The sequence below is a fragment of the Eubalaena glacialis genome, chromosome 1 (genome assembly GCF_028564815.1).
Source record: "Eubalaena glacialis isolate mEubGla1 chromosome 1, mEubGla1.1.hap2.+ XY, whole genome shotgun sequence".
Classification (NCBI taxonomy): domain Eukaryota; kingdom Metazoa; phylum Chordata; class Mammalia; order Artiodactyla; family Balaenidae; genus Eubalaena; species Eubalaena glacialis.
Genome location: NC_083716.1, coordinates 240,486,369 through 240,498,705, shown reverse-complemented (window position 1 = coordinate 240,498,705; position 12,337 = coordinate 240,486,369). Strand labels below are relative to the sequence as shown.

Here is a 12,337-nt window from a genome sequence, read left to right as displayed (position 1 = left end):
AGGCAGGGAGCGAGACCACGCGCTGCTGCTGCCAGAAGAGCTTCCGCTCCTCCCGCCCGCCTGAAAGGTCCCTCGTGGACGGAGAGCACGTGGGCCCAGCGGGCTGCCCGTGACCAGGGTGACACGCACAGGAAAGCTTCCTTGTCTCCCGGGGGCCCAGCCAGCACTCACCGCGGGGAAGGGGGCACAGCACGCTGCCCAGCGGTGCCAGGGCCATGTCGGCGCTGCTCTTGGCTGCATCGATGGCGGCGTTCAGGTCCCTCATCCACTTTTCTTTCTCCAGCCGGGTGCTGCAGGGCAGGGCCGAAGCTCAGCCGCTGGGCAGGGCCCACAGCCGGGGCTCCCGGCCACGCCCCCTCCCACTGGGGGGCAGAAGGTCAGGGTGCCTGTTTCCCCCTCGTGCGCCCTGTCCTTCGGGTCCAGAGGGCTTGTCAGGACGCTGCGGGAGGCCCAGCCTGCATCCGTCACGCTGGAACGGGGGTGCTCTACCGGGTACTTTGTTCCTGGAACGGGTTTTTTAAGTCTCTGGGGCTGTGAAGCTGAAATATGAGATTGGGTCCTGGATCATAATTAAGCTGCCAGGGTTTCCTGGCGGGACTCCAGTGCCCTGTGCTATGACATCAGCCAGGACCCCGCAGGACGGGAGCTGAGAGCCAGGGGCCGCCCGCCCGGACGCAGGACGAGGCCTCCTTTGGAAGAAGCTGGGGACGCAGGCTCCCACAGGGGAGGGACCGGGCACAGCGTCCAGGCCGCCAGGAGCTCGGGTCGCCTTGCTGTCGACAGGGCACCGGGAGTGGGGAAAGCATCCGTTTGCTACTGTGCTACGGCCCAGTCAGCCTCCTGCTGCCCAGCTCCGGGGCGGGAGGCAAGTGACGCTAGGCCTCGGTGTGGCCGCCCCGCCAGGCTCCCCCCGCTAGCCCGCCGGCCCATCCCTCGAGCAGCCAGCAGTGTCACAGCCAGTCTCTGCGGATTGTCTCACGGTCACAAGCTCCCACGGACAGTGCAGCTGCTCCTGCGGTCGCGTAGCTTGGAAGCAGCGCTCGAGGGGCCGTGTGTCCCCGTGACCGCGACACTCTCACAACTCAGAGGGGACCAGGGCCACTGGGATGTGGAACGTGGGCGGAAGGCCCTTACCTGGGCGGAAGGCCCTTACCTGGCTGCCACCACGACTGTCTTCTGAGCGGCGTAGATGGTGAAACAGTGCGGGACAGACCACTCATTCTCGCGTTCTTCCACCTGCGGGCGGGAGAGGAGGCAGAGTGTGACCAGGAGCGGGGCTGGCGGGGCCCGAGCTTGCGGCGGGACACGGGTGCTGACCAAGCCCACGCCGGCTCTACGAGGGGCTACAGGAGACACAAGGGACCCCCGCGCCATGGCGCCTGCTGCCCAGGTGGGCAAGCTGAGGGCCATGGGCACCTAACTACTCACCGGTGGGTCCAGCACTATTAGCTGAAAATCAAGCATGGGAAAAAATGTTGAGCATTTTAGTTGAAAAGGGGGTTGGACAATTCATGTTTATAAAGTGGTACCAAAAGCTAACAGAGTTAGATTCAGGCTAATTTCAGTTATAAGAGATTAAGAGAAATAACTCCAGAACAAAGTATTCCTTGATCAGACCTAAAAACCTAGAGAAGAAACTGTCCTCTGACCAAGTGAGCTTGTTCTAGGAATGAGGAAGGTGACTGATGGAACCCACCCTGTCACAAAGTCCAAGGGAGAAGAGTGACCATCCCCCTCCACATGCTGAAACACCTTTGCCAAAATCCCACATGTTATTTCTGATAATATCTCTTAGATACAAACAGAAGGAAACGGTGTCTTTCACAAGCCAAGAGTCACCATCCTTCCCTCCACAGTCAGGAGCGAGGGCTGGCTGTCTGTCCCCAGGAGCAGCCAGTTACAGGTGACCCCCCCCCCAGAACATGGGACGCCAACCACCGAGCCTCACACTGGACTTAAAAGGGTCTGAAACTAACATGAGCGCAGCCAGCAGGAGAAGGTTATCAAGATGTCGGCTGCCGCCTCCAAGTCAATATGTAAATTTAATGCAATTTCAACAGAAACGCCAATGGTGTTTCTTGAAGGAATTTGTCCAAATGACTCCAAAGTTGATTTAGAAGAATTAAATACTTGAGCAAAGAACTGTTTAAAGAGAAGGACAAATAAGGGAAGGAAGTTACCCACACAGTGACTAACCCTTACACCGCCACTAATTAGAAGAGTGTAGACTGATGTTGGGACAGACAGAAATGGAACAGAACCTTCAGAAAGAATCCAAGTGTAAAGAATTTTTTATATGATAAAGGCAGACTCTGGGATCAGTGAGAAAATGGAGGATGCAACAAATAATGGGAAAACTGACTATACGAGGAGAAAATGTTACATCCCAATCTAAAAACATCAAAACCAACAAATTTTAGGCAGATTAGGTAAAAGAGAAAGAACTGTATGCCCATCAGGAAAGAAGTCCCACACCAACATAGTCTTGGTGTGGAAAAGACTTTCTGAGCCCGTGCCAAGGACAGAAACCCTAAATTAGGAAAAGACGGACAGACTGACTACAGAAAAACGTCTAAGTTCACCCCTTCAACACGTATTCGCTGGGCCTCTGTGCCCGTGGCCATTCTAGGAACAAGACAAACGCGATCCCCGTCTGGAGGGAGTTTATAAACACTGAGGTGACACTGAACTGCAGGCAAAGTGACGGGAATTACGTACCTGGAAAGCACCTGAGACCTGGAAGGGTTTAGGAATGCTTCACAAACGCTAACAGGCCAGAGCGACAGACGCGCCCGGTGCCTCCTGGGGGAGAGCAGAGGGCACAGGAAGTGGCCTTGCTGGCCATCCCCGGGGCGCGGAGGACGGGGTGGACGGCCAGGGCTGCCCGAGGCTGGGACGGCGCAGGCGCAGACGGGCCTGGAGGGAAGGCCACCCGATCAGCCGCTCCCACAGCCACTCAGCGGGAACGGGGAGCCCCAGGCTCACATACACGCGTGGCTGTTTATCTCAAGGCCATAACTAAGGACGCGTAGAAAGATCCAATGGTGCTGTTTCTAATTCTGAAAAACTAGACGTAGCCAAAACGACCAGTGCAGGGAGCTGGTTAAATAAACTGGGGCTCGGCGCGCCAATCCACTACCCATGGCTCCTGAGCCGGTGGCAGAAGCAGAGGACACGGGAGGATGTTTGAGATGAACTGCCGAGCAAAACCAGTGCGGGTTACACAGCAGCTTGTGCAGGGTGCTCCCCAGATGATGGCGAAATGCCGACAGCACTTACTACTGGGCAGTACAATGACGAGTGCTTTTCACTGTACATCTTCAGTTTTTCTCTATACTGAAGGTATAATTTTTAAAACAGATGGGGTCTGCTTCCAGGGATGGCAGATGAGGTCATTCAAACTGACCCCTTTTTGCTGAGAGTTGGAAAAGCTGAACAAATATTACAGAGACACCTGCGGAGGCTCTGACGCTCTCTGGAAGGCGGTGCAGTGCCCAGGGTGCGGATGGCGGCGAGAAGGGCCAGACGCCACGAAGGAGAAAGGGGCGGAGGACAGTGCTGACGCTTTGGGAATTGGGAACTGGACAGGGGTCGGACCCCACCCATCCTACACCTGGATGGGGCCTGGCAGGGCTGCAGGGAGAGGTGCTCACCGCGTAAGATGTTCTGGACAAACAGCACATCTTTATGGCAAAAACCTGAACTTGGCCGCCTATCTCTGCTGTTCCCAAAGATGGGTTCCAGGCCGAGTCTACACTCAAGGGGGAGTCTCTCCATGACCTTCAAGGCCACAGAAGGCACTGACCACGGAGGAGAAGACAGACCACATCACATTAAGACGAAGAATTCCTGCTCATCAGAGACAACGTTAACACGCCACGCGGCACTGAGACGGTGGGGATGCGGACACGCCCTGGCGGCATGTGGCGTGGACAGAGCATGCGGTGCGGCCCAGGCCCTCAAGAGCTCTGAAGACAGAGCTTGCACCTCTTCACGGGGTGGAGGTCAAAGGGCAAACGAGAGGCCACACAGCACGACTCAGTGGAGGTCACCGGGAGCTTCCCTGAGGCCAGTCCTGACCTGCAGCCCGCCCTCTCTTTAGCGGTGGTAGTATCTGTTTTACCATTTTAAAGCTGTGTGTGTGTGAAATAACTAATTATGATGGCAAAAGAAACCAAAATCGTCAGTATAAGAAAAAAGAGAGAAGTATAAAATCAAGGAAGTGAAAACTCTACAGTCTTAAGAATTAGGGGTCCAGCTTTCTCTCTTCAAAGCTGCGTCAGCACCCAACCCCTCCAGCAGCACGGTGGCCCCGGCGCCCGACGCGGGTTTTTCACGGAGTCTCCCCCCAAAGGACAGGGCTCCCTGAGAGGACTAGGTGGGTTCCTGGAGGAGCTGGGCCTTGTCCTGCAGGGGCTGGTGGGCTTGGTCAAGAGGCCCTGGAGGGGCTGCAGGTGGGGCTGTTTGAGCACCAAGAACAGTAGCCATAACAGGGTGAAAAGGCATGAACAGCCCAGCAGGTGCTGCTATGTGGCACGGCCCCCGACCACCGGTCCGGACCTGCCCGGTGCCGGGCGCTCACCAGCATGCCACGCAGCGGAAGGAGTCCCCGGATCCGGAAGTGGCTGGTCCCCGAGGCACCTCTGCTTGTGTACAGCAGCATGTCTGAGAACTGAGGGACCAGAAGCTTTAGATAAGTGAATTCTAAAAACAAGTAACAAGGACTCAACATCTTAACAATCAGACCAACTGCAACTCCAAGGGCCCTGTGTGCTTACTCAGTTTGCTGGAAGTTTTTGGCAAAAAAGGGATTTTTGTTTCATTCATACAGTCATTTCGGCCAGGGGTGACCAGTAACCACATGGGCCAGCAGACCTCTTGGGCCAGTGGGAGGTGGTGGGGGGCTGGTCCTGAGAGTCACCCCCACCCAGGAAGGCTGGGGTTTGACTCCACTAGCTGGGCGCAAGGAAGGGAGCTGACAAAAGGGGACCTGCTGGCGGCAGGGACTCGCTGGGAGGACCTCTGGTCTCATGAGTAAGGCCCTGCGAACTGACGCTGGCACGAGCAGAGCGGTCCTGCAGCCGCAGGTGTGTGGATTTTTCTACCTTCTGGCTTTTGCTCATCCTGCAGACAGGTGTCCAGAACCCAGAATAAGGAACTTTATTTCTGCGACCCTCTCCTGGCTCCTGACAATGAGGCCGCCCGCCTGGACCGTGCCCATCACACCTACCAGGAAGAACATCCTCTGCTGCAGGCCCTTCCGGGTGAGCTTGTGGAGGCAGCCCTCGCGGATAAACTCCTGCAAGACACCATCGGGGTCCCTGTGTGCTGGCCGAGGGCACCTCGGCAGATGGCACATCACCCTCCACACTCCTCCGAGCCCCTCGCTGGCCCCCTCGGGCCCATCCGCGGCGCCCGCCTGCCCGGATGGATGCCTGAGGACCTGCCGTGCCGCTGCAGCCTCCCTCCCGTCTGCTCCCCTCGGTCACCCGCATCCTGTCTGGTGTTGGGTAACTCGGTGCCCGGTCTCTGAGCTCCCACAGGCCGGCTGCGCTGAGAGCCGGCACACAAGGCAAAGGGCATTGTTGAGGGGCAGCTTCTGGAAGGTTCCACCATGGAGATGACGTAAAGCTGGGCGGGGCAGCTTGAGAATGGGAGGGAGGAGGACAGGATACCTGGTTCCCACCAAACGTCACAGGGACCTTGTCAGCTGCCGCCCTGGCGCTTGAGCAGAGGATTCCTAAGGCCACGAAGGTGCTACAGCCCAGAGTGAGACCCTCCAGTGGGCTGAGGCTCAGCGGGAGCCCCCGGGTCCCGGGCAGCCCTCTCCCCCCGGGACTCGGGGCTCCCCTCACCGCCGGGCCAGGCCCCGCACCTGCCTCCGGGGCACAGATGTCCGACATCCCTAACTGCCTGCGCCCTGGCTGAAGCACCGTCCCGGGGGCCCCGAACAGTCCGCTTTGGACTATTTCTGGGCACTCTTCTACCATCTGCTGTTCTATCAGACAAACAGCACGGGCTGGTGCCCCGAGAACACGCCCGAAGACCCCAGCCTTAGCAGCCCTCAGATGACCTGAGCAAGGGCACAGGGAGGAGAGCTCATCCAGTAATCCTCACGGACACAGCGAGATGCGAAACCAGCCCCAACCCAAGGGACAGCCCTGCAGGAGGAGGAGGGCGGCCCCCAGCCCTCTCTGGGCCGCAGCTGGCAGGCTTTCCTGCCGTGGTCGCAGGGCCAGCTCCGCCGCTCCCCAGAGACCCCAGCCCTTGGTGGTATGCTCCCCGAGGTCCTGCCTCCTCGATGCCTGGCAGCGCTCACCCTCGGGGCCTCGTCACCCACCTTCAGTTCACAGCCCTGCTCTTCGACCCTGTGCTCAGATAACTGGGGTGGTCTCGTCTCTGACTGATGCACGCATTTCACTCGGGGAGGCCAGGAACCCCGGGGGTTAAGGCAGGACTCGGAGACCCTGACTAATAGCAGCGGTGACGGCGGCAAGGCCGCCCCGGGGAGCCCGCCCCGGCCCCTGCTCTATGTGGCTGCTCCTGTTTATTTGCCCCTCTGGTGACAGTTTCCTGGGGCCACCATCTATAAGTCACTGCGTGGGGCACTCAGAGAAACAACAATGTAACAAGAGCCCTCCCACCTCCCAGGAGCTCCCAGCCAGCAGCACCCCTGGGAGCCGTCCAGGAGGGAGAGGAAAGGGGCTGTCCTGGCTCCCAGCCAAGGCCCTGCTCCAGGAGGGCAAAAGCTTCCTGTCTGTTTAGTCTTGTTTCTTTGAGCTCATGGTCCCACACTCGCAGTACCTTTCTTCTAACAAGACTAACGCAAAACAGGATTTGTATACCCACGCTCCAATACTCTTACGTTTGTGCTGAGACAGGAACACCCCTGTGCAACCCTTTTTTTTGGAATCTTAGTTCCCTGACCAGGGATCGAACCTGCGCCCCCTGCATTGGAAGCGCGAATTCTTAACCACTAGACCTGTGCAACCCTTAAAACAATTTTCTTTTGTTGACAGTACTGAGTCCAAAGCAAAAGGAATTAGTGACAGAAAGTAAGCAGCCCGGGAGACATACAGACCCATGGAATACAACTGAAGGTTCAGAAATGAACTCACACTCCGTGGCCCACTGATTTTTGACAAAGGAGTGAAGACAGTTCGGCAAAGGTGTTGGGACAACTATATATCCACTTGGAAAAGAGCAAAGTTGGACCCATATCTCACACCATATACAAAACTCAAAATGATCAGCTCTAAATGTAAGAACTAAAATATAAACAACTTTTAGATGAAAACACAGGGGTAAATCTTCATACCTTGGATTAGGCAATAGTTTCTTAGCTATGACACCTAAAGCACAAGCAACCAAAGAAAAAACAGACAAATTAGACATAAGCTAAATTAAAAACTTTAATGTTGTAAATGATACCACCAAGAAAGTGAAAAGATAACCCACAAAATGGGAGAACATATTTGCAACTCATATTCTGGTAAGGGTCTGGTATCCAGAGTAGATAAGGAATCTCACAACAGTAAAAACACAAACAACCCAATTAAAAGGTGGGGAAAAGACTTGAATAAGCATTTCTCCAAAGAAGGCACAGAAATGGCCAATAAACATACGAAAAGATGCTTGATGTTAGTCACTAGGGAAATGCAAATCACAACCACGAAGAGATGCCACTATGTACCACCAGGATGGCTAGAATCAAAGACAAGATATGGAGAAGTCGGAACCGTTCTACACCCCTGGTGGGAACGTAAAGTGGTGCAGCCACCGTGGACAACTCTGGCGATTCCTCAAAATGTTAAACACAGAGTAACCACATGACCCGGCAATTCCACTCCTAGGTATGTACGTTTGTGCCCAGGAGAAATGAAAACACATGTTCACACAAAGACTTGTACGTGACGTTCACAGAAGCACTATTCACAATGGCCGAAAAGTGGAAACAACCCAAGTGTCTATCAGCAGCAGAACAGGTAAACAAAATACGGTGTCTCCAGAGAATGAACACTATTCAGGCACAAGAAGGAATGAAGCCCCAACATAACACACAACACGAATGAAGCTTGAAGACACTGTGCTGAGTCAAAGAAGTGAGACACAAAAGGCCACACACCGTGAGAGTCCATGTGTATGAAATGTCCGGAGAGAAGTCCAGAGACAGAAAACCGGGGAGCGGGGCTGGGGGTGGCTGCTGACAGGGATGGGGTTTCTTTTGGAGGAATGAAAATGTTCTGGAATTAGTGGTGACGGTTGCACAACCTCATGAATATACTGAAAGCCACCGAGTCACACATTTTGAATTATATCTCAATTAAAAACAGTGACGTAACCAGTTCACAGAACTTTCTCAAAGTCACTCACCCTGCCGGGAGCAATGAGGTTCTCTATGCCGACCAAGTCCCGCTGCAGCTCCATCAGCTTCTGGAGGTTCTCCAGCCGGACGAGGCTGTGCTGCAGTGTGGAGGTCACCTCCGTGATGGCCTTGAGGGCTTCTGCGTGGAGAGGTCCCTCAGTACAGGTGCCCGGGCAGGGGAGCTGGGGGTGGCATGGACGAAACCCTCCACCCACCAGTTTGTGACAGGAACTGACAATTTAAAGGTGGTTTTAACTCCAGGAGCATTGTACGCAAACTCCTCACAGGACTGCCAGGGACAGCAAGTGTGGGTCCCTGCAGATGACCTGAAACTTGGACTTGTTCGGCCCAAACTGCTGACTAGCCCACACTCAGGCTCGGCGAAGAGAAAGGGGGCAGTCTTTATAAACAGCTATTTAACGTTACGGGCAAAGCAGCGTCGCCCGCCCTCGTTTTACCTGTGCTGCTCTTCTTTCTCATTTCCCTTAAAATGCATGGAAACATTTTGGGCAATTTTGTCCCCTCGTTTTTGGCAAACACGAAACACTTGCTTTTAGGATGCAGAGGAAGGGCGCTGTCCACATCATACGGTCCGTTTTGTTCCCTGTACGTCAGAAAGTATCTGATCTATTCTCAGGACACCAGGAGACCCGCTGGAAGGAAGGGCTACCTAGTTCTTCACCTTGTACGTTTAGAGACAGACAGTGGTGACCCGACCTGAGAGACAGTGACTTCCTGCTCTACGTTTGTGCTGCAACTGGAAGTCAGTCCTATCTGAGGTCACAAGGGTCAGGGTTTATTCCTTCGTCCCTCTCACCAAAGCGAGGAATGACAAAGCCCACCGACATCAGAAGCTTCCCTCAGGCCACGTGGCCCCCAGGCGTGCGGTTCAGAAGCCGACCACCGCCCCGTCCCCCCCCCCGCCCCCCACCTCCCCCCCCCGGCGCCGCGGACGGAGGACCGGGTGCCCGCGGGGGCGGGGTGTCGGGCGCGCACTCACCGCGGCGGTCGGCGCGGTCCTGGTCGCCGCGGTCGGGGTCCTGGCGGTCGGGGGCGCACAGGCGGCGCAGCAGCAGCCGGTAGTGGCGCAGGCGCTGCAGCGGCTTCAGCAGGAAGGCGTTGAGCGGCAGGTAGCAGACCTTCTGCAGCTCGAAGTCCCGGCGCAGCGCCTCCAGCCTCCGCAGGCGCCTGCTGGCCGCTTCCAGCTCCGTCAGGACCTCGTGGAGCCTCTGGAAGTGGCGGGTGAGCGTCTGCGGGGCGGGGGGCGGCTGAGCGGCTGCCCCCGGGCCCCGCCCGCGCCTCTCGGAGCCCCGCGCGCCCCTGTTAGGTCTCCCCCCACACCGGTCTGCCTCGGTGGGCATCACAGGGGACCCGCCGGGCTGGAGGAGCGCCGCCCGGCGGCCGCGCGTGCGTGTGGGCCCTAAGCTCACGCCGCGCGCCTCCGCCTCCGGGACGCGTTCACCGCCCGCCCCCAAAACCGGGGGCCTGGAGGCACGGCGGGGCCTCGGGGGCGGGGCCTCGGCGACGAGCTCGCGGCGCCCACCCCATCGGTCCCGGTCCCGCGAGAGCGCCGAGCGCTGGAAGCACGACCCGTGCCGCCGGCCGGAGCGCTGAGGCCCGAGGCGAGGCCGGGAACGGGAGGGAGCCCAGAAGCCCCCTCTCGGGGGCGAGCTCAGCAGGAGCGGCTGCACCGGCCCGCGGCTCTGAGGGGAGCCCGGCCCTGAGGCGGGACGCAGCCCCGGGGGAGCGCTCGTCATCCTGAGGAGAGCGTGTCGGGACGAGTGCCGGCCAGCGGCAGCGCTGCGCCGAGCGGAAGGCGGCTCTCAGCGGACCTGCCCTGAGGGGGGCGTGTCCCCAGGAGGGCTGTCCCCGCGGAATAACGCTCGGAGGGGAGCGCGGGCTGAGCTGCATGCCGTCCTCGCGGGACGCTGAGCTTCCTGCGGGGAAAGCTGCCCTGCCCTGTGCACCTCTCCGGGGAGCACCGTCCCGACGGGGAGGCTGGCGTCCACACGGCCAGCTGCTAGGTCGAGAGCCGCGCACACACCCGCGCTACCTTTAACTGAAGCATGTTGCTGAGCAGGACGTCCCCGATTCGTCGGTGGTCGCCTGTGGCCTGGGCACTGGAAGACCCTTCCCTGGAGTGGAGACGGACAGACACGGTCAAAACCTCGCGAGAGCGTGTGAGATACGCTTCGCGTGCTGCCAGTGCCACGGTGGGTCCCGGGCTCAGCAAGACCAGCACGAGAGGCTCTGAGGGCGAGGCCGTCCTTGACAGAGGCAGTTGTCACGTCTCCGCCCTCCGCGAAATGGTGGTGCCAGGCAAAGAAGGGTCTCCTTCGAACCTGCTGCTGTCCCCTCCTCTGGGGTGGGGTGAATGCACGTGACGTTACCTATGGGCTAACGCTGGCCGTCTCGGTGGACAGTGGCCCTTGTGAATTAGCTAGGAAGCCGGGACGCGGGGCGTTACCAGAGCGCCAGCCTCTGCTCCAGCTCGCGCAGGAAGCCTCTGTGGAACTCATAGATGGGGTCGATGTTGGAGAAGAGCAGGGTCATCAGGTCCGCAGGCATGGCGTCCGCCTTGACCGCAGCGCTCCGGAACCACTGCCGGGAGAGCTCAGGGTGACCAAGGGACCCGGCCCCCGACGACGCACGGCGCCGACCCCGGGGCCCCCACGAGCACAGCCCCCATCAGTGCCGCGGCTGACCAGCCAGTTTTCACAACATTAGAAAGCAATTCTGGGTGAAAAGCTTCAAAGGGAGATATTCCCAGGTTCACAAACAATCGGACCCAATATTCTGACCTGACGTAGACATGTTTTAAGGCAGATACATTTAACAGAACACGTACACGTGCACACACACGCAGGTCTCACGATGGCCAAGAGCCGTTTCTCGGGGGGGGGGGGCGATGCTCTGTCTCTGGCCCAGATTTAAGAAGTATTAAGAAAATCAAAGCAACAAAGGACTTAGGTTTCATACCACGGTAATAACTTCTAAATCCTTCAGGTATGTTCGCTCCGTAGCAAGAATCTCCTGTGCTATGAAATAGGCCTCGTCCGCGGGCGCTCTCTGCAAGAAGTGCAGACAGCGTGAGCGTGTGGCGGCCGGCCACGCCGCCGACGGTCCTAACGCTCCATCTCTTCCGCTCAAGTTAACGCTGTCGTGTGATCTTCACGTGCACTTCCTGAGAGAGTCGCTTCTAAGTAAAGACATAAGCCCAGCTGTATCTCCCCCAGATGTTTTTCTCATTTTATATTATTCTTTTTGAGAAAAGAACTGCTGTTTAAACAGCAACATATAGTGAAGCTAATTACTCGTTTTGTGATGAAATTATTGTTCAGATATCACTCACAGGACTGTAGCTGCTTAACACACAGATACAGGCACACCTCAGAGATGTAGCGGGTTGGGTTCCAGACCACCGCAATAAAGCAAATATTGCAACGAAGTGAGTCACATGAATTTTTTTGGTTTCCCAGTGCATATAAAATTACATTTCCCCCATACTGTAGTCTATTAAGGGTACAACGGCCTTGTGTCTTTCCCCCCCCCCCTTTTTTTTTTTTGGCCATGCTGCACAGCTTGCGGGATTTTAGTTCCCTGACCAGGGATTGAACCTGGGGCCATGGCAGTGAAAGCACCGAGTCCTAACCACTGGACCACCAGGGAACTCCCACATTATGTCTAAAGAAACAATGTACATACCTTAATTAAAAACTACTTAATTGGGACTTCCCTGGTGGTGGAGTGGTTAAGAATCTGCCTGCCAATGCAGGCGACACGGGTTCGATCCCTGGTCCAGGAAGATCCCACATGCCGCGGAGCAACAAAGCCCGTGCGCCACAACTACTGAGCCTGCGCTCTAGAGCCTGCGAGCCATGACTACCGAAGCCTGCGCGCCTAGAACCCGTGCTCTGCAACAAGAAGCCCGCGCACCCAAACAAAGAGGAGCCCCTCCTCCCCACAACTAGA

At 57.1% G+C, this 12,337-nt stretch overlaps 1 protein-coding gene across 8 annotated transcripts in view; it reads right to left on the bottom strand.

Moving 5' to 3' along the window:
- The window catches only part of FARP2 (FERM, ARH/RhoGEF and pleckstrin domain protein 2), a 91,215-nt gene that overhangs the window by 2,506 nt on the left and 76,372 nt on the right, over positions 1-12,337 (bottom strand). For 6 of the 8 annotated variants that reach the window (XM_061189378.1, XM_061189388.1, XM_061189370.1 and 3 more), the window contains 9 exons: positions 11,345-11,434; positions 10,833-10,966; positions 10,419-10,500; positions 9,366-9,615; positions 8,374-8,504; positions 5,231-5,299; positions 4,583-4,672; positions 1,154-1,236; positions 172-290 (listed from right to left, as the gene is read on the bottom strand). In XM_061189378.1, the coding sequence (XP_061045361.1) occupies positions 172-290; positions 1,154-1,236; positions 4,583-4,672; positions 5,231-5,299; positions 8,374-8,504; positions 9,366-9,615; positions 10,419-10,500; positions 10,833-10,966; positions 11,345-11,434 (1,048 nt within the window). The remainder of the gene's footprint in view (positions 1-171; positions 291-1,153; positions 1,237-4,582; positions 4,673-5,230; positions 5,300-8,373; positions 8,505-9,365; positions 9,616-10,418; positions 10,501-10,832; positions 10,967-11,344; positions 11,435-12,337) is intronic. The other 2 variants (XM_061189396.1, XM_061189416.1) reach the window with 2 other exon arrangements.